The sequence below is a fragment of the Puntigrus tetrazona genome, chromosome 19, assembly GCF_018831695.1.
Source record: "Puntigrus tetrazona isolate hp1 chromosome 19, ASM1883169v1, whole genome shotgun sequence".
Lineage (NCBI taxonomy): Eukaryota > Metazoa > Chordata > Actinopteri > Cypriniformes > Cyprinidae > Puntigrus > Puntigrus tetrazona.
Genome location: NC_056717.1, coordinates 6,169,633 through 6,193,071, shown reverse-complemented (window position 1 = coordinate 6,193,071; position 23,439 = coordinate 6,169,633). Strand labels below are relative to the sequence as shown.

The 23,439-nt window shown below is 37.6% G+C and overlaps 1 protein-coding gene across 2 annotated transcripts in view; it reads left to right on the top strand.

The window, feature by feature from the left end:
- The first annotated feature begins 381 nt into the window (after window positions 1–381).
- Window positions 382–23,439, top strand: part of dtnbp1b (dystrobrevin binding protein 1b) — a 28,868-nt gene continuing 5,810 nt past the window's right edge. Inside the window, exon 1 of one of the 2 annotated variants that reach the window (XM_043217547.1) lies at window positions 382–648. In XM_043217547.1, the coding sequence (XP_043073482.1) occupies window positions 606–648 (43 nt within the window). In that variant the 5' untranslated portion in view covers window positions 382–605. The remainder of the gene's footprint in view (window positions 649–23,439) is intronic. The other variant, XM_043217548.1, reaches the window with a different exon arrangement.

Sequence of the window (23,439 nt, the reverse complement as noted above, 5' to 3'; positions counted from 1 at the left end):
CAGCGTTTTCATTGCGCTATTGTGCCAGGAGCGATTAATCACATGACATGTTCAGTTCAGGTAAGTGGCTCAAATCCGTGCCCAGAAATGAACAACGATTGCAGCAGGTTGCGTGTTACTCCCTGACCTGACTTTTGCGAAAATGTGAACAGCCCACCCAAAAACAAATATTCCGTCGTCATTTACTCACCCTCATGCCATTCCAAACCTGTATGTCTTCTGTGCAATACAAAAGAAGATCTTGGTGGTCTCACTCAGTGTTCTTCTTCCTCTCCTATTCATGATCTCCAAGCTCTATTAATGCAGTCTCCCTCTTCCTCTTTCTGAGTGGTTCCCCTCCTGTGATGCTGAGTGGTACATTCCTATCTACTACTCACTGCTGCTCTGCCTCTCGGTCCATCAGACAGCCGAGCGCTTGCTGCAAGCTGCACTGCTCCACAGCATCACTGGTGTGTGTGTGTGTGTGTGTGTATGGGTCTCTAACCTCCAGTGCTGCTTGCCTAGACGTTCAGGATGTGTGGCGGGTGGCCTGCGCTGTAAACAAACAACAAGACTCCGACGCTCCCACTGCAAGACTCCTGATCAGACTCAGCAGCGACTCTGGGATGTCTTCCCCGGGATCCGCCAGCGGCAGCAAGAGGAATTCCTGTAAGTAGCATCTCTCTTTCTTTCGCTGCTGATGGTTGAAGTATCCTCTGACCCGCAGTGTTTCAGCGACTCTGCATGGGTCGTTTAAAGATGTGCACGCTGAAACAGAGCAGCTGTTGATCAGGATTTCAGATAACAGCTATTTACTGGACTTGTTTTCCAATTGGAGGGTGGAAATAGCCGGTAGAGTGACACGATGTCTTATTATGTTGGATGTTTATTAATCACTTACTGGCTTTGTAATAAGATTGAGGAAAACAAGGAAGCACAGATCTTTCTTGTAAGCAGCAATGTGTCTTTTAACACCTAATCCGTAAATCCCTTAATAGTTTTTTGCATCCAGATCCAGATTTTACACTGGTCTCCAACATGAATGTAGTTTATTATGCAAAAGTTAGCAAATGTATCCACATTACTATGAACTGAAATATGCTAAAATATTGTGCAACTTAAATTTTAATGACTTTTAATGGCTCGGTCGCCAATAATTCATCGGCCAAATTACTGTAGTCCACAAAAACTGTGTTTATCAACTTTTAGGTAAGAGAATGTCACGAAGCCTCTCTATATTGTCAGCTGCCCAATTTGGTTAGCTTCTACCAATTACAGACAAAATTGCATCAAAATACAATGGAATTTTACCGGAAGCACAAAAGGTGTTGCTAACTCTTTTGACGTCAGCGATGGTGGGATGTATTTTCATAATCTTTCATTAGCCTATTTATTTAGTTATGCTAACAGCGTGGGCTTACATTTTTATTGTTTGTGTTTTTACCAGCTGAGAAGCGCTTAGCACTGTTGCTGGAGTCTCCAATCTGTTTATCAACTTTATTTCAGCTGAAGATGTTGGAGCGGTGGCGAGTGGAATAAGAGCACGTATGTCAGCTGAGGAGAATCCTCAGGGGACGAACTTGAGTACTGTATTGATGGAGCGCAGAGCTATTCGCATCTCAGCTGCCCAATTTGGTTAGCTTCTACCCATCCCCGCCCGTCTCTACACCCCAGAATGTGATTCAAACTGTCAAGGATCTCTCAGACCCTTCATCATAATTGCATACAAGGAATTTTACAGGAAGCATCTATTGACTAAAAAGACACAATTGCATCAAAATACAGATGGAATTTTACGAAAACATAAACACAGAAGTCCAAGGTGTTGCTAACTCGGGAGCGTCAGCGATGGTGGGATGTATTTTCATAATCTTTCATTAGCCTATTTATTTAGTTATGCTAACAGCGTGGGCTTACATTTATTCATTAGCATTTAGCATTGTTTGTGTTTTTACCAGCTGAGAAGCGCTGCACTCAAGCACTGTTGCTGGAGTCTCCAAGCCGTGGCTTTCTAGCGTTGTCCAGTGCTATTTTTTACACAGGAAAAACTTTTGTTAATATTTCATTGCATGTGAAGATGTTGGAGCGGTGGCGAGTGGAATAATGGCAGCACGTATGAGTCAGTGTGAAAGCTGTGTGAGGGAGAATCCTCAGGGGACGAACTTGAGTACTGAGTATTGATGGAGCGCAGAGACACACTGTGATACACACACACACACATAAAGAAAACCTCGCATCTCTATTTGCCGTTTTTCCACCGCCTTTGGGTCTGTTTGGCTTTCATGTTGATTAGTGGTGCAGGAGAGCTCTTTAAGTCTTGTTATTATGACGACCCCACCCATCCCCCCGTCCGTCTCTACACCCCAGAATGTGATTCACAGTACTGTCAAGGATCTCTCAGACCCTGGAAACATCATCGCAGTATATCTTTAATTACGCCTAAAACCCACCTGCTCTCAATGACCCTCAGCCCACTTTGTTTTCCAGTCAGCTTCGGAAGTGATTGTTATTTTGTTTTTCATTTAGATCTTAAAGAGATAGTACTCTGAAAAAAATATAAAATCAACCATTTGCTCAGACTACTAAACTGTAAGACTTTCTTTCCTCCGTTCAAAGTAGAAACTTTGGAAAATGTTCACACATCACACAAAATCTCGTCTATGTATATCCAAATATGGTACATCAATCAATGATCAGAAAGGATTCATTTTAATTTTTCCTATGAGGATTTTTAATAAATTATAATCCATGAACCAAAACAACCAGCTATAGGGTGAATGACAACATTACAAAACTTTGATTAAAAGCAAAAACATTATATATATAATTAGTAGTATAACTGTATTAATGTAATTGAACTTATTACATTTGATTACTTTTCTTAATTTCTAAACCAATCATTCTGAAACATTAGAATCAGGCCGGGTTAACTTTACAGTATCACCCAGCACTTCCTGTCAGACTTTCAAAATCCTTCATTACTTTTAATTAAGATTATAATAAGTTTATCATCTTTATTTTGCAGCAACAACTGACTGGATGTACATTATCCCACTTATTACACAAAAGTAAATAATTCGAGATGAAACATTGACCTGAGGTTAAATATTTGAACACATGCTTTCATGAAGAAAGTAGTTGCTAATAAGTGGCAACTTCAAACTAGATTGATATTTAAGGCGTATGGAGCAAGACGCACCACTTTCATAACATAACTTTTCACCGCATAAATAATGAAGTACTAGTATTTACAGTACTGGTTTGTTAGTTATCCTATAACCATTACAGTGCACAAAACAAAATGGCAGCAGCTGTGTTTGCATGAAACAAGAGAGAGAGTCCACAGTGTAAGAATAATAGAATTAAGACATTGCACACATAACTGAATCGAGATTTAACTTTTCATTAGCTAACCAAACGCAATGCTTCCACATAAAGGTTTGTGTTCTTAACAAGCGCATAGAACTGACTTATGTTATGTTTTTTTGGCATAATTTGATTGACTGATTGACAGAGATTCTCTGATGTAGTTTTTCACTGAGACTTTAACAAATGCATTTTTCATTGATTAAAGGTGGAAAATGCTTACTTTAGCCTGATATCACTGAAAGCGATCGTCCCATCCTCCCTGCAGTCACTGTACAAAGCCACAGCCCCTGAACACATATACACTCACAGAGCAGAACACCAGAGAGAACATTACTACGATAGGCTCCCATTTCCACTCCTTGCGTTAAAATACAAAGACATACATTGACAGGCAGGTAGGAAATCGAATTAAAACTCTTGGACTGAGCAATTTGCTTGGACGAACATTTCTTTCTATGCCTTCCACAGAAAACTTAAATACAGATAAATAAATTTAGACCACTTAACTTAATTTTTTGCTATCGGGATGTGAAAATATTACATATCACACTTATCATATTGATAATTTTCTTGGTGCTCTTTTGGTCCCTTCTGAAGCTTGATATCCCTGGTCCCCATCACTTTTATTATATTTTATTAAGTTCTGCTAAAGCTCTCCTTTTGTGTTACACTGGAGACAGTAAGTCATAAAGTTTGGAAATACTTAAGGGTGAGTAAATAATAAAATCCAAATTCAGAGTGAATTGTTTCCTGAAGAGGCTTTAGGGCATGCTCAAATGAGAACTATTGTCGGATGGTCTTTGGTTGGATTTACACACAGCAGATTCTGCTGACAGCTAAAGCCGGCCAGTCAGTGAGATGACAGAGGTGCTGATTAAAGACTATTGAGCAGAATTCAACAGAGAGCAGTGCTCTAATCTCACGGTCTTCTCGTTTGTCTCTTCACTGCTTCGTTTGACTTCATGCATGCCATGGTTCCATTGCTTATACATTAAATATTAATATTGTTTAAATTAGCATGTGACAGAAAAGATTGGCGCAGAGTTAATTTAGTAGTGTGCTGTATAGCCTTTGCCCTCTCTCTTCCTAGCATTTCTCTGTGGTCATAAACTGCAATTATTTCATAAGGATGGCTTGGAGACATTGGATTGGATTTGGAGGGTGTGTGTGTTATTTGAGGTCAAACGAAAGCACTGAGGTAAAAGTTTATTTACAGAAAGATGAAAAGTACAATTTAAAGGGTCAAAAGCTTTCCTTCATAAACAAGATATATTTTATTTTCATGTTTACTATAGTCTACTCTATGATTTTTTGATTGTAATGTGCAAGTTGAGTCCCATCTATGGCCCTTATATCTTCTTCATCCAGTACAAATATCACAGATGTCTCTGGCCTACGATATAATTTTATGAGTCACACACTTGTTCGGTGTCTTGATTGTCTATAGATCACTAAGGTCGCAAAGCAGATCTGACTCATATTATTCATCAGCAGGTTGCCAGATCCTCTCTGATAATTATAGTCCAACCATTATAATCAACAAAGCTGAACCAGAACTGTCTTATTATAATAAACAAACCTGTTTAATTCAGTAAATTGTGTCCGGTTATCTTGGGAAAAAAATTATTATATATATATATATATATATATATATATATATATATATATATATATATATATATATATATATATATATATATATAGGCTATTTATCTATTTAAAAAAAAGTCGTAATGCTGCAATATAATAATAATATAGTCAAATACCGCCAAATAATTACAATCAAACAGTGAGTCAAGAAGGATGTAATGAATATATTATGAATGGTTCATTCATAACACTGGTTGTGCAGCGTTGTGCAGGTACATAAATAAATAATGAAATCAAATGATCTCATTCATTTTCTAAATAGAGGAATTGGAATTTTAACAACACCTTGCAAACCATTAAAGAAATACATTCCTTGAGCTCCAAAGTTGTTAAACAATACAATATACTTTTGTTAAAACCATCAGCTTGCATTATTTCAACTGATGTTTAAAATAATCGGGTTTAACGTCCTGATAAAACTACATTACCCACGATTCTGTAGAGAAGCTCCACCAATCAGAGAACTGAAACAAGCAAACAACAATGAACAGGGTGAGACAAATGAGTGATCATGACACGGGCAATAGTCCGGACAGCCAGCGGATTCGTGACACTTACTCAGGTCACTTGTATGTGTAAATGCTGTAGTATACCGTATTGCACATTGTATGTAAGCACTGTATAACAAAATTCGAATGCTCCAGTTATCAAACAAAGCTATCCACAGCGATAGCGTGCAGTGTCACTAAACTCCTAATTAGCTTTCATGTTGCCCTTTGTTCTTTACAAGAAGGGAGGGTGAATGTCTTCACAACATTGCTACAGAAGCAGTCGTGATGGGAATACAGTGTTGAGTGTCATGCTACATTACACATGTACAGTAAGCAGTCGAGGGGCTTCGGCACATTCACAGAGCACCTGGTTAAACAGGTGCTCAGACGGAAAACAGCCTCGCGCTGCTCAAACTACTTAACCTCAGTGTGAGCAGTGAAGTGTGCTGACGGCGCCGGGGGTTGAAGGGCTATGTAAACATTTGGGAATAATGGACGTGGATGCTCAGAACGAGAGCTGGAACACAAGAGGAGATTTTTGATGCGGGATCTGTGCTGCTGTTAATTGGAGGAGGATGTGGCTGAGAGCGCAAAAGGAGGACTCACTCTGTGGGAATTATTATATGTGTGTGAGAGCGCTGAAGACACGCATAGATGTCTAGATATAATAGTTGAACTGGGACTGACCCATATTCCATATGCAGCTTTGTACTGTATATAGGGAGCAAATAGATCCGTTACGGGAATGATGTTTTGCTGATTTACATTTTACCCTGGGTGATTAAATTATAAGAGCTATTAAGAGATATACGATAGCGACAAACACGATAGAGGACACAATAGAAACTAGGTCAACTGTTATTATTATTACTTGTGATTTATTGTTATTAGTCATACATTTTTATATATATCATAACTATTATTAATATTATTATTATTAGCATTATCACTAATAATAGTAATAAGGTTATGATGATGATGATGTCAGTGTAGCTAGACATACTGGTGTTAAATGGATTTGTGCAATTAGCATATACTATATAAATGTGTTTTTGAATATACATGAAGTCATGGGTTTCACGATTATGATTTGCAAAATGAAATGGGAAGGAAATATGGAAGATAATTAGTTAGCTTATGCCGGTTATTGTGGGCCGTAAATCAGTTTTTTCAGTGCTGCTATCAAACAAGTCCAGACGTGATTAACTTGCTTGCTGGGATAATGCATATAAACACCAGCAAATCAGTTATTCTGAATGACATTTCACACCGACAGGCTTGTTTTGTCCCCTCAAACTTTTGAAGAACAAATCACTGCGCACAGTTCCCATCTGGGACTGTCAGGAATGACTTATTCCCCGTGATCTGAAGTCAGGTCAGACTGAAGGGTTTGTTGTACGTCACGTCAAGCTGTTCTCAGAATAGTGTATCGATTCAAGCCCAAACCTTTGGTTCCCAGTGCAGACTCTAAGCCGGAGCCCTGGGACGTCAGACTCTCTCGCAGAGGTTCAGAGAAGACACAGTTCTGAGAGGGGATGATTCCGTCCAATCTATCTCTTCCATCCAAAGATTAGAATTTAATTTATGTGCAAAAGTGGAATATTGCATAAATGCTGTCATTACTTTCAGAAGTGGATGCCTGCTGTTCGAGAACGCAGTCAAGAAATAATTTCATGAAAGACTTTGCTCAGGGGTTTCAAAACGACCCAAACAACATTTCAGATGCTGTGCAATGGGATCGGTCCGCTGGTTAGTGAAGTTATCCCGTCCCATCGTGCAAAGGTAGAACTGTATTGTGCTCATAAGTATTTATGCATTTTTAGAATTTAAGTGCATCTTGGTGCTTCCATCTAGCATTTTGTATGCAATATTCTAAAACGCACATAAAAATAGGTGGATAGAGACTAGAGCTGCACAATTAACTGAATTTCTAATTGCAATTACAATTACAATTATAGATGCCACAATTACATTATCAAAGTGGCAATTATTTGTTCAGAACCCACTTATATTTTGTGTGCTTAAGTTGTATTCTTTTCTTTCTACTTTTGATCTTAAGGGTTTTTTTTACATTGTTTTTTAGGGTTTTTTTTAATAAAAGAAACCGATATGATGTATAGTTCACATTTGAGGCTTAATACTATACAAAAGCGATATGTTTTTCAGTTGTTTTTTGCTCATTATTGCTTTGAACAATGTTAAAAACATCATTCACTTTAAATTGTAATGACCGTAATTAATAATCACAATTACAATTTTTAAGGGAATATTCGACAATTATGATTTATGTGATAATCGTGCAGCCCTAATGGAGTAGGGTTTATTATCTATCTAATCAGTAGTGTACAGTATATATATGAATGTTTTTTGTTTTCATTATTATTACTTTTTTCTGTGGTCAAATCAACAGTTACATTGAGAAATGACAAAGTTAAAGCTTCAATAATATCAATAATACTGTTTTTATGCAACTGAAAACCTTTTTTAGGTATTCTAACCAGTGTTCTATTGTCCATAAAATGACATGGGAAATTCAACATAACACCACAGCAAATGTGCTAATGTGTTGTGTTATCATTACCATAATTTGTCTCAGCTGGGAAGAATGCTGAGATGCTTATTTTTCTTTAATAGTCTCCGCTCCTGAGTGTGAAAGAGTAATCGTACACGCACACACAGGAGGGAGACAGGAAAGCTGCCAATCTGTAGTAAACTGCCTTTTAAGCAAATGAGTTGTTTGAGTTGGACTCTCAGTAGATGAGAGCAGGATTAGCATCCCTTCTGCAGGTTAATTACACAGAGAGAACACACACACACACACACACACTTTGCTCGGGATGTGGCTCTGCTGTTGGGTCAAACTGCCCCGTCGTTTATTAAGAGCCTCTTTTCAAAGCCTTCATTAAATTATGACAGAAAATGATCTGCTCTATTAACTATTAAAATCAGACCAAACGATGGATCCTTGTTAAAAAATAAACTTGAGTTGCTTTAACTTTAAACCATCTGTACATACAGAGCAAGAAAACGAAATAATTTCCCTCCTGTTGCAGTGTCTGTTTCTCTCTGTGCGGTTGAAGAGGGTGCTTTTACGTTTCCAGCAGTCTATAACGTACCACATCCTCGCTATCAGTAAAGCTGCTCTGCGGGATTATAAAGTCTCGTAAAAATGAAATAAGAGGCAGGAGTTCCTTTACAGTGTGTGTGTGTGTGAGCCGTGATAGCACCTTCGCCCATTCTACTCGCATCATCTAGCACACAAAGACGTTTGACAGCCAGAGGGAACATCTAGCGTATTGTAAAGGGCCACAATAAAAGGAAACATCAATAAAGGGGGATGGTAAGACTGCTGAGCCCTGCTTTTCACAGTCAGCGGATGAGCTAATGTCCCTCTTGCTTAAAAAACATACTGTGCTTAACTGTATCAGTGTCTTTTAATACTTTAAGTATGGCTAACACTTAAACATAGAAGTCCAACTCTTTCCTGAGAGAAAAAGAGGAACATGAGGCTCCAGACTTTAGAAATTATCAGGGAGCCATCTATATATATATATATATATATATATATATATATATATATATATATATATATATATATATATATGACAGCAGCATCTAATCAAAGTGTTGTAGACAGGTTTGCACTGGCTTTGCAATTCGGCTCTACAGTCAAAAGTAGTTTTCACTGTTAAAACATAAAAAAACCCAAACAGTCATTTTAAACTGCAGGAATCTCAGTGAATGCTAGACAGCCATATAAATGCAGGGCAGTAAGCCCATTGGCCACATATGCAGCATGAACCAATCAGCTTGTGAGAAGTGGTTTAACTCTCTGAAATCATCAGTTATGATAACAACCAATCAGTGTGCACCAGCTAGAGTTTCACGACTGAACTATGTATTCTGTGTTACAGTGTAGGACAACTTAGATGAAAGGTTTTAATCTACTCCAACTGTTGACTAGTGTAGTATGAACGCAATTTAGACACACAGTATATACTGCATTTGTCACACTGTCATTGGTATGAGACCTACGGCATCAGTTGTTTCGCTTCAGTGTTATTCACAAATCCTCTCACGTGATACTAAAGTGTCTGTTGAAAATTCACTTTGGAAGTGAGAATACTGTGAATTCAGAATACTACTCCTTTTACAAACTGTTTTTCACTTACTATACTGCAGGCAGGTAAACGTACATGGAAACAGGGAGTCACTCGTTTTGTTGTCATATAAATTTGTGTTTTTTATGAGAAAATCGTTGAATGATTCAAGGACAGTTATTTGTTGCCACCTACTGGCCTAACAAAGTAACCAGCAGAAACTTTCGCTGATAGATCCGGCAACTAATACACAGATTGACAACACACGAAAAACATATACAAACAACGAAAAATCCCTGACTTTTTCTTTTTTTTAAATGGTCACTAGATTGTATTTTGCTATTAATGCTACTTGTGACCATTTAAGTCAGTTTGGAGCCCTGCCACATTTCCAGCTACTAATTTCAAATCCAGCGATGCTGGAGTAATGTTGATGGACTTTTCATAACAGCAACTGTGTACTGCGGTGCTATTTGCATTTTAATGCGCTGCACTATTTACTTTCTTCCCGTCACTGATCTGGGGATTATGGGTTCAGTTGGTTATGTCTTTCTAATTGAAGGCTACTCAAAATGCTTTGTGCCTCACTGATTCTCTCCATGTTGTGGCCCCTCCAGTTGCAGCAAAAACCCCTGTCAGCCCAGTGGCAAATATAAACTGACACCCGAGTCGCCAACATCTCCCTGAGCCTGTCATTCCCAAAGACACGCTTGTATTTTCATTTCTGACATGTTTCCCTGTCAGCTGTCCCACTAACGCTACATCTAATGGAATAAGACTGGATCGTGTCTGCAAGAGGACAGCAAGAAGCCATTTCATCTGGATTAAATCAATGCTTTAGATGTATAGGCTGCATTATTCCATAATAAAGTAAGCCTAGGATTCAATGGTCTTTTGATTTACTATTAAACCTATACAATTAATTCATTTATGCAAAAAAAATGACTGTAAAGTCAATGTTTCTCGAGCACCAAATCAGTATATTAGAATGACTTCTGAAGGATGCGTCACATCTTTAGACATAGGTGAGAAGGTCAAAGGTCGCCATTGAATCCACTGATTTTCACTTTAGATCATGAGAGAAATGCACAACTGTGATTGTAAATGTAATTAAAATTTGTTTAACGGGTGGGTTGGTGGACCATGTTAAAAAGGGCTACTCGGAGACCCACTCCTTCTTTCTTTGCATTGCATCATAAGTTTGACTCTCATTCAGCCCGACGCTCAGCTCTTCCACTCGTGTGCACAAATACACTGCCTCTCCTATCTAGACGGCCTCATTAATAAGACAGCTACTAACCATAATAGGTTCAAATGGTCAGCACTGGACTTTAATTAACATTTTACATTACACTGGCCACTCTCATTCTTTTATTCATTGTATTGCATGTAAATGGCAGTTGTTTTGACTGAATGAGCAGTTTAATGGATTCCTGCAGGCTGCCGCATGTGTTATTTGTTAGAAGTATGCTGTGTTATGGCCCTGAACTTTTTAGATATAATGAATAGTGGCATATTCAGTGGGCTGTAATTTTTAGGTTTTCAGGGTTTATCGCCTTCACGACTTCGTTTCTTTCTACAAAAGTATTCCTTTTATTTAAGGCACTTTCCCTGCTTGCTAGCTCTGCTGTTTTATTGTTGAAAGCACTCTGATATTCTCAGACTTGGAGAAAAGTGACAGAAAGAGGATGTCTGATCAATTTAAGGGAACTCTTTATGTTTAGAGCCTTCTTATCTAATCATCTTCTTGTCAGGCTGCTAGTCCTTTCAGACAGGCTATCATTGCACCGTCAGACCACTTCAGAGTCTGTCATATCATATTTCAGGGTTAAAGTGGTATTTATAGTTTTATCAATACTAAGACGCATGGCAGAATGCAGAGGATTGTAACTGATACCCGCTGTGAGACATGCACCTGCTTTAGCCTGCAAATGCTGACAGAAGTCCCACAAATCAGATATCAGTGACAGTTTTAAAAAATAATAAAAAAAAAAATAATAATATATACACACACACACACACACACACACACACACACATACATATATATATATATATATATATATATATATATATATATATATATATATATATATATATATATATATATATATAGTATACAAACACAAGCAAATGCAAGAATATGCTTTTCTTATTTCAGTGAATAAAACCTGTTTTAGCATGTTATATTGTAGCAAAATTAAACATTTGGTGTCAATAATACATGTCATTTTTGTATTAATTTGCAAATGAATATTTTACTTAAGGAAACCCTCAGCACAAAAGCGTCATCTCGCAAAATCTTCAGTTCTTTGTTACCGTCTTAATTTGCATCCGCTCATTTGCTTACGGTGACCTTGGTAAGCTGGGGTTGTTGCAGCTTCCTCTAACAATCACCCTGGGAAATGTGTGGGTTGGCATGAGGATGGGACATATTTAACATAGCACCATTTTACCTCCATCAAAAGGCAAAGCTCATCCACAGGCCTGTTCAATCAACTCAAATTATCATAAGATGTACGGATCTTGGGGGGTTAGAAAACACGGCCCTGAGGAGCACACTTGCACAAATGCGTGAATCTATTTTTGTCCTGGCGTCTTCCACCGCTCTCGTTCTCTTTCTCTTTCTCATGCTTGTGACCTTTCATGCGTAAGAGTGGCCTTTATTCAGGAGCTATAGTTTGGGGTCATTGCACAAGAAAACAACTATGTTTGCTTTCGCTGAAAAGATAAAGAAAGAAAAAACTGAGAGACATTATATAATATTTATATAAGAGAGTGCAACAGTATCTTCTTTAGTATCTATCTATAGTATGCATTACCTACAGTTTTACCTATAAGATAAAAATAATAAATGTAGTTTGCCTAGTAAATAAAAAAAAAATTTTGATATGGAAGAGGCATTACGAACTCAATATAAAGAACTTTCCTGGGATTTTACTTCCAGAAACTGTAAGTCTGTACCAGAGAGAGTTGCCTTTAATGAACAGAATCAGAAAAACTGCAAGACAAAAAGAGGATTATTAAAAGTACAATGTCTCCACATTTTCACAGTGGTTTTGTGCTGAAATTGTTAACACAGGGGGAATAAATTCAGAGAAAGGAACCGACTATATTAAAGAAATAACTGTGTTTGCGATAAACCAAAATAATTTGGTTTATTATCTTATACGTTTACTTATTCAAAGCATATAATGAAATTCATCATATTTCTGAGAAACTATTTTTCACACCTCTAAGCATAATAGATAAGGTAAGCTTTTGTGCGACATTGTGTAGGGGAATACATTTGGTTAGTGCACTACACATAAAATGTTCTGCTGCTGTCGTTTATCATTGGCATGTATTAAGGAAACCGCCCCGATGTTCAGTTTGTAATGTCTAATTGTATTGTTGTGCCCAGAGCTGACTCCTCTGATTTTTCCCATGTGGATGTGGGAGGAGGATTTTGAGCTCTGCTGGCTCACTAATGCATATGATTGATTGACAGCTTAATGTCATTATTGGAATATTACACTTTTGATGCCATTGGGTTTTCACTGAGCAGCAGGCTTAGCTGCTCACGTCTGCTGGGTGTCTTTGTGACTCATACCACACATCCGATCAACGCATTTCAGGGAATCCCTCTCATTTATGAAAATATAGCAAATTAATCGGTACTGCTTTTGTGTTTCGTATTCATTTTCAGTAGTAAACATTACATTATGTTACGATTTAAGGAATAGTTCAGCAGAAATGAAAATGTACTCACTCTCAGGCCATCTACGATGTAGAGGAGTTGGTTTCTTCTTCAGAACAGATCTGGACCTAGGGAAGGAAAACCTTTTGAAATTTTTGAATCAGGGTAAATTTATTTTGTCTTCTATGAAACACATGTAATATTCTGTAGCCTCTGAAGGGCAGTACTTAATAAAAATTTGATATTTAGTCTAAATAAGAAAGATGTACACATCTCCATTATGTTCAAAAGTTTTCCCCCCCTGGCTCTCAATGCATTGCTTTTCCTTCTGGAGCATCAGTGAGAGTTTAAACCTTCTGTAATAAAAGAGTCCCTCGGTTGTCATACGTGTGAAAAGATGGATCTCAGAATCAAACAGTCATTGTTGGAAAGTGTTCAAATGCACAGAAATGCTGGAAAACCAGTGCATTTGTGGAACCTGAAGGATTTTTCGGAAGAACAGCAGGCAGGTTAACTATTTAAAATGAACAAGGATTTGAGCAATTCACACCACTCCAGTCCACAAGTTAACATCTTGTGGAGTGAAAAGATGCATGCTTGTGAGAAACAAATTCATCAGACTAAAAACGTACATTTAATTTTAAATGTAGGCTATCACTTCTAGCAAAATATCCACTATCCACAAAGTCCACTATCAGTAATATTGCTCTTTCTAGTGAAAAGTCCATCCCCTGTCATCCAATCATAATTGCATCAATGTGTTTGGATAGGACTGTTTTGGACTGTTATTACATGGTTCTCTCCTGATTCAGACAGAAGGACTTTTTCAATGGAGAAAGCAATATTATGGCTTATATTTTAGCATAAAGATGGATTTCTTATAAACACATTTCTTTAACTTCCCAAGACATTAACTGATGGACTGGAGTGATGTGGATTACTGTGATGTTTTTATCAGCGGTTTGGAATGATATGACATTCTGACGGCACCCATTCACTTCAAAGGATCCGTTGTAGTGCAAAATTTCTCCAAATCTCTTTCAATGAAGTAACAATCTAATCTATGTCTTAGATGGCCTGAGAATGACTACATTTTCAGCAAATTCCCCACACGCTTTCTAAGATAACAGCACCCTTTCCAAGACATTAAACACCCACTACTAGATACATGTTACTCTCTGCTCAAGAGAAGCCAGCTAAAGCTGCTCAAAGCACAAGTCAGTGATCTTCATGTGAGCGTCCAGTCATTGGTGTGCAACAGAGATGCAGTGCCATTGTAACGAACTCATGAGGATACGATGAAGTGGGCGAGCGCAGGGGCAGCTCGTGGCTGCTGTGTTTTGTTGTTTGCTCGTTGCTTGGTTACCTGTTGAACATCATGCAGTGTCATTGCCTGTGCCTCCCTCCCACTCAGACCTACAGAATACTCTTCAACAGCCTTGAAAGCAGGCAAAAGAAAAACATCATCCAAAGTCATGGCAACAGATGCACCTGCAGGAGCTGCTGCGGCATAATGCTGTTTACAAGTCAATTAGTATTTCAGGAGAGTTCAATTCAATTTGTGGTGAACAATGTGTCCTTTTACCCACAGGATTTGGTATACATTTTTTGCACTGGTTTTTATCCACTTAATGACACATCATTGGATTTGTCTGGTAATCGCTGGCTGTGCTTCCAAAGATCTACAATAAATGGGGTCAGAGTTGAAACTGCTTGAACGCTGAGTGCCGCTGTAGCTCACAACATTAGGAAACATTGACATGAATCATGTGAAAGGACCTTAAATCAGGATTCCAGATTTGAAACAGGTTAGGCTTAATTGACAGCACTTGGGATAATGATGATCGTCACCAAAAAAAATAATTTTGACTTGTTCTTCCTTTACTTCAAAAAAAAGCAAAAATCTGGGTTACAGTGAGGAACTTAAAACATGGAAGTGAATGGGTCAAATGAAAAAAACAGAAGTGAATGTTAAATAGACAGTATAACCACAGGACATAATATGCATTCGGACATGAATTGAGCATGGGAAAACAGTAGTATGTTTACTATGTAAAATTGCAATCGTGGCAATATCACAGCCTATTGTTTTGAATATCAATTAATTTTCATGCACTTGTTCATTAAACTGAACATCCAATCAGAGATCTCGCTTATCGGCCCTGATGCTGATTCAACATGATCCTGATGCTGATTCAACAAAAGTGCAATAAAGTGTACTTCTTTTCACAAGGGCACATTTCTGCTTTTAAAAAATTGCCCCCATTTACATCTATTGTATGCACTTCACCGTAACCTCAAAGCTGGCTTTCAAAGAAAAGGACGAAAAAGTGTAAATGGTAACGCTTTATTTTGACAGTCCACTTTAGACATTCTACCAACAGTAAGTAACTTTGCAACTACATGTCAACTAGCAGTCATTAGAGTATTAGTAGACTGTCTGATTAATATCTTCTAATGCTTTGTTTTGATGGGCCCACAATATACTATCAGAAATCTTTCAACTGTCAACTTATTCTACTAACCCTAAACCTACCCTATCAGTCTACCCTTTGAGTTAGCAGACATGTTGCAAATTAATGAGCATTAGCTGACATGTAGTTACCTTTAGTAAAGTGGACTATCAAGATAAAGCGCAACCATGTAAATTATTCTTTTTTTGCGCCACAGATACTCTCGGTTGAGTTGCTCTGTACCCCAGATATTCCTAATGGTTGTGTTCATATCAGTTGTTAGTGCGAAAGCAGTGCTTGCAGTAGGAGGCCTGCTGATGAGAAGTGTAACAGCCAGTAATTCTGAGGGTAGGAAAGCTGTCATCCTAAATACAAGTAAAGGATTTGTTTTGTTCTCTTCCTTTTCCTCCCGAGCAGCCCCGATACCCGCTGGCTTTGGGGCGGGCATCATGGGCTCATTACACATTAAGTCATAACATGCTCACAGCTCGTATCTCTCTGACAGAAAAGTGAGGTAATAGTCTGAGGCAGTCCTTTGATCCTGGGCGGAGGCGTTTACAGCTGTTCAGCATGGATAATGCATTCTCTCAGAATGGCACATTAAATAACACTGATCGAAGCTCTGGGCTGTTAAATTTTTATACTCCTGACTGGGGCTGTGAAGGGTTCTTTTTCCATCCTGAGAGTTAGTTAAGACATCGTAACCACATGGTTGCTTGGTTGGCAATCCGGTTTGATTGAACGCCTGATGAGAATTTACAGGCTGACTGTATGAATGATATTTTTGACTGAGCTAGAAATTGACACGTTTATTGAGTACATTTATTAATTAACATTAACCTGGATTAATGCATGCAGTAAACATTGTTTTAGTTCATGATACTTAATACATGCACTTAATGCTAACAAACTGAACCTCTATAAAGATGGAATGACTGACATAATGATAGAATGATAGATAGAAGGATAAATAGGTATATAGATTGACAGAAGGATATGGACAGAATGAATGATAGGACAATAGAAAGAACATTAGATAGATAGATAGATAGATAGATAGATAGATAGATAGATAGATAGATAGATAGATAGATAGATAGATAGATAGATAGATAGATAGATAGATAGATAGATAGATAGATAGATAGATAGATAGATTTCGTGCAACAACCTCCTGAATATTCATCAAAAAATTAGATTGCGTTCATCTGTACCATTCTAGGTTTTGTAGGCTTGTATAAAAATGTTAGGATGGAAAGTTGGTGAAGTAGTTGTAGATATCAGGATACTGCAGGTCAGGAAATCTATCCATTCTTTTATCGATACAATTTAAAAAAACACCCCAGGGGCATGAGAGGGAATTAACATGCGCAACTCTTTTGTCTTAAAACTCATGCTGGCGCCATTCATTTCATATACGCTACCGGCTGTTCCTGCCTGAGCTGTAGCCTGCAGTTTAAATCTCTGTCTTTTAAATATACACAAATAATATAATGTGTTTGATGTATTATTTTAGATGATAGTACTGTAGCCAAGCTCTGATTTCTGAGAGATGCACAGAGAGGTAACAGCAGTGCGGCGTTTGATGCGTGCTCTTTTCATTCGTAAAGTCTGCATTCATTAAATTCGCACCTCCAAGTGTGCTGCACGGAACAAGTCTTGTATAGGTCATATAGGTCATAAACCCTGCCATTGCGATTGGGTCTGTAAAAATTTGGATTGGCTTCTGCAGCTGCACCTCACGATCTCCATTGTGGCTCCAAATGCGGTAATTTTCGCAAGATGTCAGCGACCATACCGAGAACATTTTGGCTACGCGCACTCCTTATTGAGTGACTTTAGAGGTCTGTGTATAATATCCCCTGCTCACCTGCTATCTAGCAAACACCCGACTGCCTTAGCTGAACATTCAGGCAGAATTATTCCTTATCCATTATTCATTTTTGATCCATTTTGCATGCCATTCAAAACAAGGTATTCGGCTTCAGTCACACCCCTAAATAATTATTACCTTACGTTTTCATATGCAACATTAGGAAAGTCATAGCTACACACAATATTGTTATTCACGTCTTTCTTGATGTAAAAATGGGCGTGGCCATTTGTAAATTGTATGGGTCTAGCTTCCGGTCTCATCCGTGTCCAGCTATTTTTAGCTGTACAAAACAGTTTGTTTTCTGCTTGTGTATTATATTACTTTAAAGTGTTATCTTAATTATAAACCCACTGGCTTGTAGAAACAGTTTTACAGTTTACTGCACCTAATGAACCAGAAGTCTCACCCATGGGCTTACTTAGGTGGATACATGCAAACTGGGTTAATACATGCTCAAGTAGCTATTTTTCCAGACAGCGCCAACTAGGGGTTAAATTACTTGATCACTGGACTATTTCACTAGCCCTAATAGATAAACTTTGTTTCATCCAGGATTCATACGGTGTGGCGTTAGAGGGCAGTAATTGTGTTTTAGCTTCCTTTAAGGGTGGTCAAGCTCTCTCTCCAAACACATGCTGAGGTTTCTTGAAGTGAATTAAAATGACCTATTTCCCAGCACCAGATAGAGAGCAATCCAGACAGGAGCAGCGTGACTCAGTCCTCTAGGAGGTTCACACTCACACCATCCTACACTGAAGGGTGCTGGCATGCAGAAACACTGGAACAACAGCAGACTCATCAGGCTAAATGAACAATGGCAAGAAGAGAGAATGCAGCCTGTGGACTTCCTTCCACGTGTGTGTGTGTGTGTGTGTCTAATAAACCATGTAGTTCTGTAGGCCTCTCATTGGTGAAGATCTGCCTCTCTCTCTGTGAGAGAGGAAAAAATGAGGCCAGTAAGATTCACTGCTGACTCCAAATGAAATGTGGTTTATTGATGTGTGAAAGAATCCAGTCACGATATGTGTGCATACTGGGCAGACGCCGACAGGAAATCAGTACCGTGCTGCAGCTCTCCTGAGAGCACTTCAATCAAACTCTCTCTGCATAGCCTTCATTTATTAAACATCTTCTATCTCTGTCTGGAACCATTAGGAATGACAAGACTAACACTGGCAGTGAACTCCTGAGCACCTTTGCATGAGCAAATAAAATCCGCTTTTGTCCTTTCATTTTTTAGCATTTTCTCTGACATCCATTTGCAGTCAATTAGTGTCATTCACACCATTAGGTTAAATAAAGCTAAATGCAGCACGAAAGGTCACTATAGGACTAAAACGTACACAAGTGCACCAAAACATTCACTTCCGATGTACATAAACATAACACAATGTACAGACAAACATTTTGCATTGTACTGTGAAGGTAAGAAATGAATTAAATATTATTATTTAATATTATATATATCATAACCAACATATTTTAAATAGGTGCTTATTATGTATATTTATTTAAAATATATTTAAATTATTATTTAATTAATACATCATCATGTGTCTAAATCATAAGATCGACAAATGTACATTTAAATAGTTTATTAATCATTTGCTTATGAACTCCTAAATAACTGGTTTATAAATAATAATTAATTGCTAATAAACTTTATAGATATGCTCAAGAATAGAACAGTTATAGCTGTGTTTATAAACCGCTTACTAATGACTAATAATATTGGAACAATGCTTTATAGATGATAAACTGACTATTAACCAATGCTTAACTAATGATTCATAGTGTGCAATTATTAAAAGGCGATATTAAAATATATTTCATTTATACAGTGAAAAATATGCAGTTTTTTAAATACATTTGATTATTCTTAATGAATCTCTGACAGTTTACGTGCATTCATTGAGTTTTTTCATTTATTTAATTTTAGTATTAGTTTTTGTGATATGGACACTAGTGACAAGAATTATGAAATCTAAAAAAAAAAACTGGATAAAAGGATATGATTTAACCCAAAAAGTATCATTAGTGTAAAATAAATTGACTCCTATAATTTTGGTCATATTACCCACCACTAACCTTGCCATAAAGTCAAATTATTATATATTTTAAGAAAAATTGAAGGACTAAACTATTTCAAATAACAGTAAGCAGCGAAGCATTGTTTTTCTTCATTTTTATATCAGGACAATTGTATTTTCCAAGTCAATAACTGACTTTATGCAAAGAAATAATAATAATGCTTATTAATGATTAGCTAACCTAAATTCTGAAAATAAAAACGTATCATAGATGACAAATAGCTGTTGTGTATGCGAATTGCATTTTTTAAAATGCATTTAATATGCAATTTGTCGCATTCGCATGTATCTATATGTCAAACGACAGTCATTCAATTTTATAATTATCTCTGGTCTTGCACTGTATTATGAATTATGTTACATTTCGCAGCATCAGGTCTAAAGCTAACCCCCATATAGCTTGTATTCGTTAGCAATTAAAACGTCATTATCATAGTTATCAGTCTGATCCTTCATAGTAGGTGTGCTGCTTTAATCTCTCTCATGAACAGCCACGCTTTTCCTCTCACCCTGTCTTAACAGTGTCAATCCTAACCACTTCACACTTAAAACCCCTCACGCAGCGAACAAAATAGCTTGCAATCTCGTGACGAGATGTTACGGAGCTCTGAATGAGGCCAAATTAGATGGAGCACGGCACAGTGAGAGGCGCAGGTGTCTCCGCACAAAGGCTGAGACGTGAACTACTGCTGGTGTGAATGAGTCTTTACAGCAGCCCATATGGCAAACCAAGCACATCGTCTTCCACTCAATAGTGCGCACTCCACTCGCAGCACGCGTCTCTGTTGTTTCTACGGCTCTACAATCTGTCATTGCAATTACACACAAATGAAGCCATTACAAGAACACAAACCAAGATAGATGGAGTGTGTGTAGGGGTATTCTGTGGGCAATCATTCATGCGCTCATTGAGGAATGACGCAGTCAATAAGTAGATCCAATTAATCGGCATTAAATCACACAGCCAGATGACTGCCATCAGAATGAGGACTATTAAGCCTCTGTCTCTGGGGATCATCTCATTACGGTCTTCAGGTCACCACCTGGTCTCTTGTGCCTGCGTTTCACCTTTTTCTTTTTATATGGAAAACAGGAATACAACTGTCTGGGCACAATAAATGAGTACGCAGATACGTCATGGCTTCGGATGAGGACTAAACACACAAGAGCATCATGGGAACTTTGGCACCAGCAAACAGTTTGTTTGGCTTTGCTGAAAATTCAACATTGCCTTCTAAACAGTGAAGCATTCAGAGCCCCTGCGAAAAACAAATGCGCTTAATTGCACCGAATGTGAAAACATCCTGCTTTGAAAGTGCACCGTGTTTAAAGATATTGTCTCTCAAGAGTCGACTCCGAATCATTGAAATGAGTCGTTTTTGAAATGAGTGTTGACCTCAACATGAAACATTAGCATACTGGCTTCCCACTTTTTTACATTGGTCTGAATGAAAATAGGAGCTGCTTTTGGAGCAGTAAAACATAGATTTATGTAATTTATGCATTTAATATATATAATTTTTTTTAAATATTTTTTTTTCACGTCCTCAAACAAGCTATTGTGTTTCTTCTGGAAATATAGCATACACAGTGCAGAATTTTTGAGTTCATGTTTAGAAAGCTATGGGTTTGGTACAAAATCATGAGAGCACTTTCATTTTTGGATGAACTGAGCCTTTGTGTTGACTTTGTGCAATCAGTTTGCCCAAATTGTTGTTCCAAAGTGGAAGTTAAAACTGGAACAACAAAAAAATCCTGTTTACTCAAAGTTGGGAACACTGTGTCTGCGAGCAGATGGGAGTTTTTACACAGATCCAAGAGCTCTTGAATTCTGCACATTCTCCAGTGGAAGATTAAAGGCCAGTTCACATGATAACCATAACAATAACCATAACCACAACGGTTTAAAAATCACTGTAGAGTACAACCATAATGATAATGACAGGGAAATTATATCATTGGCATCGCTCTCCTAGCAGTTATGTTGTTACATCTTACATCAAACTGAGCTTAATTGTGTGGATATTATGCATCTTATGTAGTTAAACGTTTGGCATTAATGGGCTTTAAGACAAAACAATTGATAAAATGTCTCTGTCCAATATTGAAACTGTCCAAGAGCTACAATTTAAAGGGTTTGTTCACCCAAAAAATATCAATGAGACGGTGTTTTATTTACCTTCGAAAGCGTCCTAGGTGTATGCGATCTTCTTCTTTCAGACAAATCTAATTGGAGGTGTATACAGCTGTCCACTAGAACAGGGGTCACAAGACTTACAATAATTTAAAATAAAACAAAACAAATGTTTATTTTTTTTTTAATAAACACAAACACGAATAGTGATGAAAATTAACTGAGTGAATGAGCATTTTGTAAAGGAGACAATTTTGAAGAGATTGGTAGATCTATCAAAACTGTAGACTTTAGCAATCTTTGTTTTAATATAATGATGACAGTTCAAAACAGTTTTTATAAACTCAGTAAGGATTTAGGATTTAGGTTCTAAACAAACATTTTATAAGGCCCTATATTGTTCTTTTCCAAAGACGTGGGTATTTCAATGCTACTCCATGAGCAAACTCTTAAATTGTACACATTTTCAGTGATCAGAACCTACTTTGTATTCAGCCAACACTTTTTTTAACAGCACATAATGTTGAAGGTTGAAACTAATGTATCTTGTATAAAGTAGCAGTATTCCCTAGGGCCCTAGAAGAAAACATTTCTTAACTTAAAACTAGTCTCTCTAGTCCTTTTAAAGACTGTTCTTTGAGAAAGTGAGGAGGTTCAGTCTCAGGTCAGTGCATCTGGACAGCAGCAGCAAAGACTGAAGCTCCTATCAAGAGAAATAACAGTCTGAAGGAGAACTGGACTTCTAACACAAGCTGAACTTTTTTGAGCAGTGACATCTTAGAGGAAATTTTCTCAGATGGCACTTTTGGGAGCAAAATCAGTCTGGCAGGCTGAGAACATCTCTATTCCATGCCGTCATGCACAGACCCTGCTATTGCTCTTAGTCAAAATCACATTACAACATCCACACAAACACACACATGCATATACACAGAGCATCATTCAATTAACTGCAATGAGCCGTTATATAATAATAACTTGCATTAGTGTGACAGAATGAATATATAATGATTACAAAATTGAAACCGAAGGAACATTAATCATGTCGTAGACATGCTAAATGGTTACTTTAATATGTGGGATATAGATGTTATAGATTAGGAAACCAGACTTCAAAACAGAATGAAGCTGGACTAGTCAAAAGTGTATTGGAGTTTGTGTGTGCTGTGAGCAGGCCTTTGGTCAAAAAGTGAAATGAAATGGCAAATGAAGAGAAGACATGCGTGCACTGGAGCACAACTCTTAGATGAAAGACCAGAGCTGCTTCCCTCAGGACCACCGCAGCCAATTAATTAATCCACAGACAGACCAAACAAAACCACACACACATGCAGTGTTTTATCTGTGCTTTCTCCTGAAATGACTTACTTTTGTCCACAATCAAGCTGCTGATGCAACACAGTCAAGTCTCTTTAGACCAATAAAGTAGCTGTAGTGTTCCACGTTCACAGAAGTTAAAACAGCACTGATGCTTTTCTTTACTTGTCAAGCCAAGATATCTAAAAATTCTAAAATTAATAATTTTTAAGATTATTATCATGTTTTCCGAAATCAAGAGTGAAATTAGCTATTAGAAATTTTCTGGCTTCAGATCTTTACAGCCTCTTCGGTCATACAG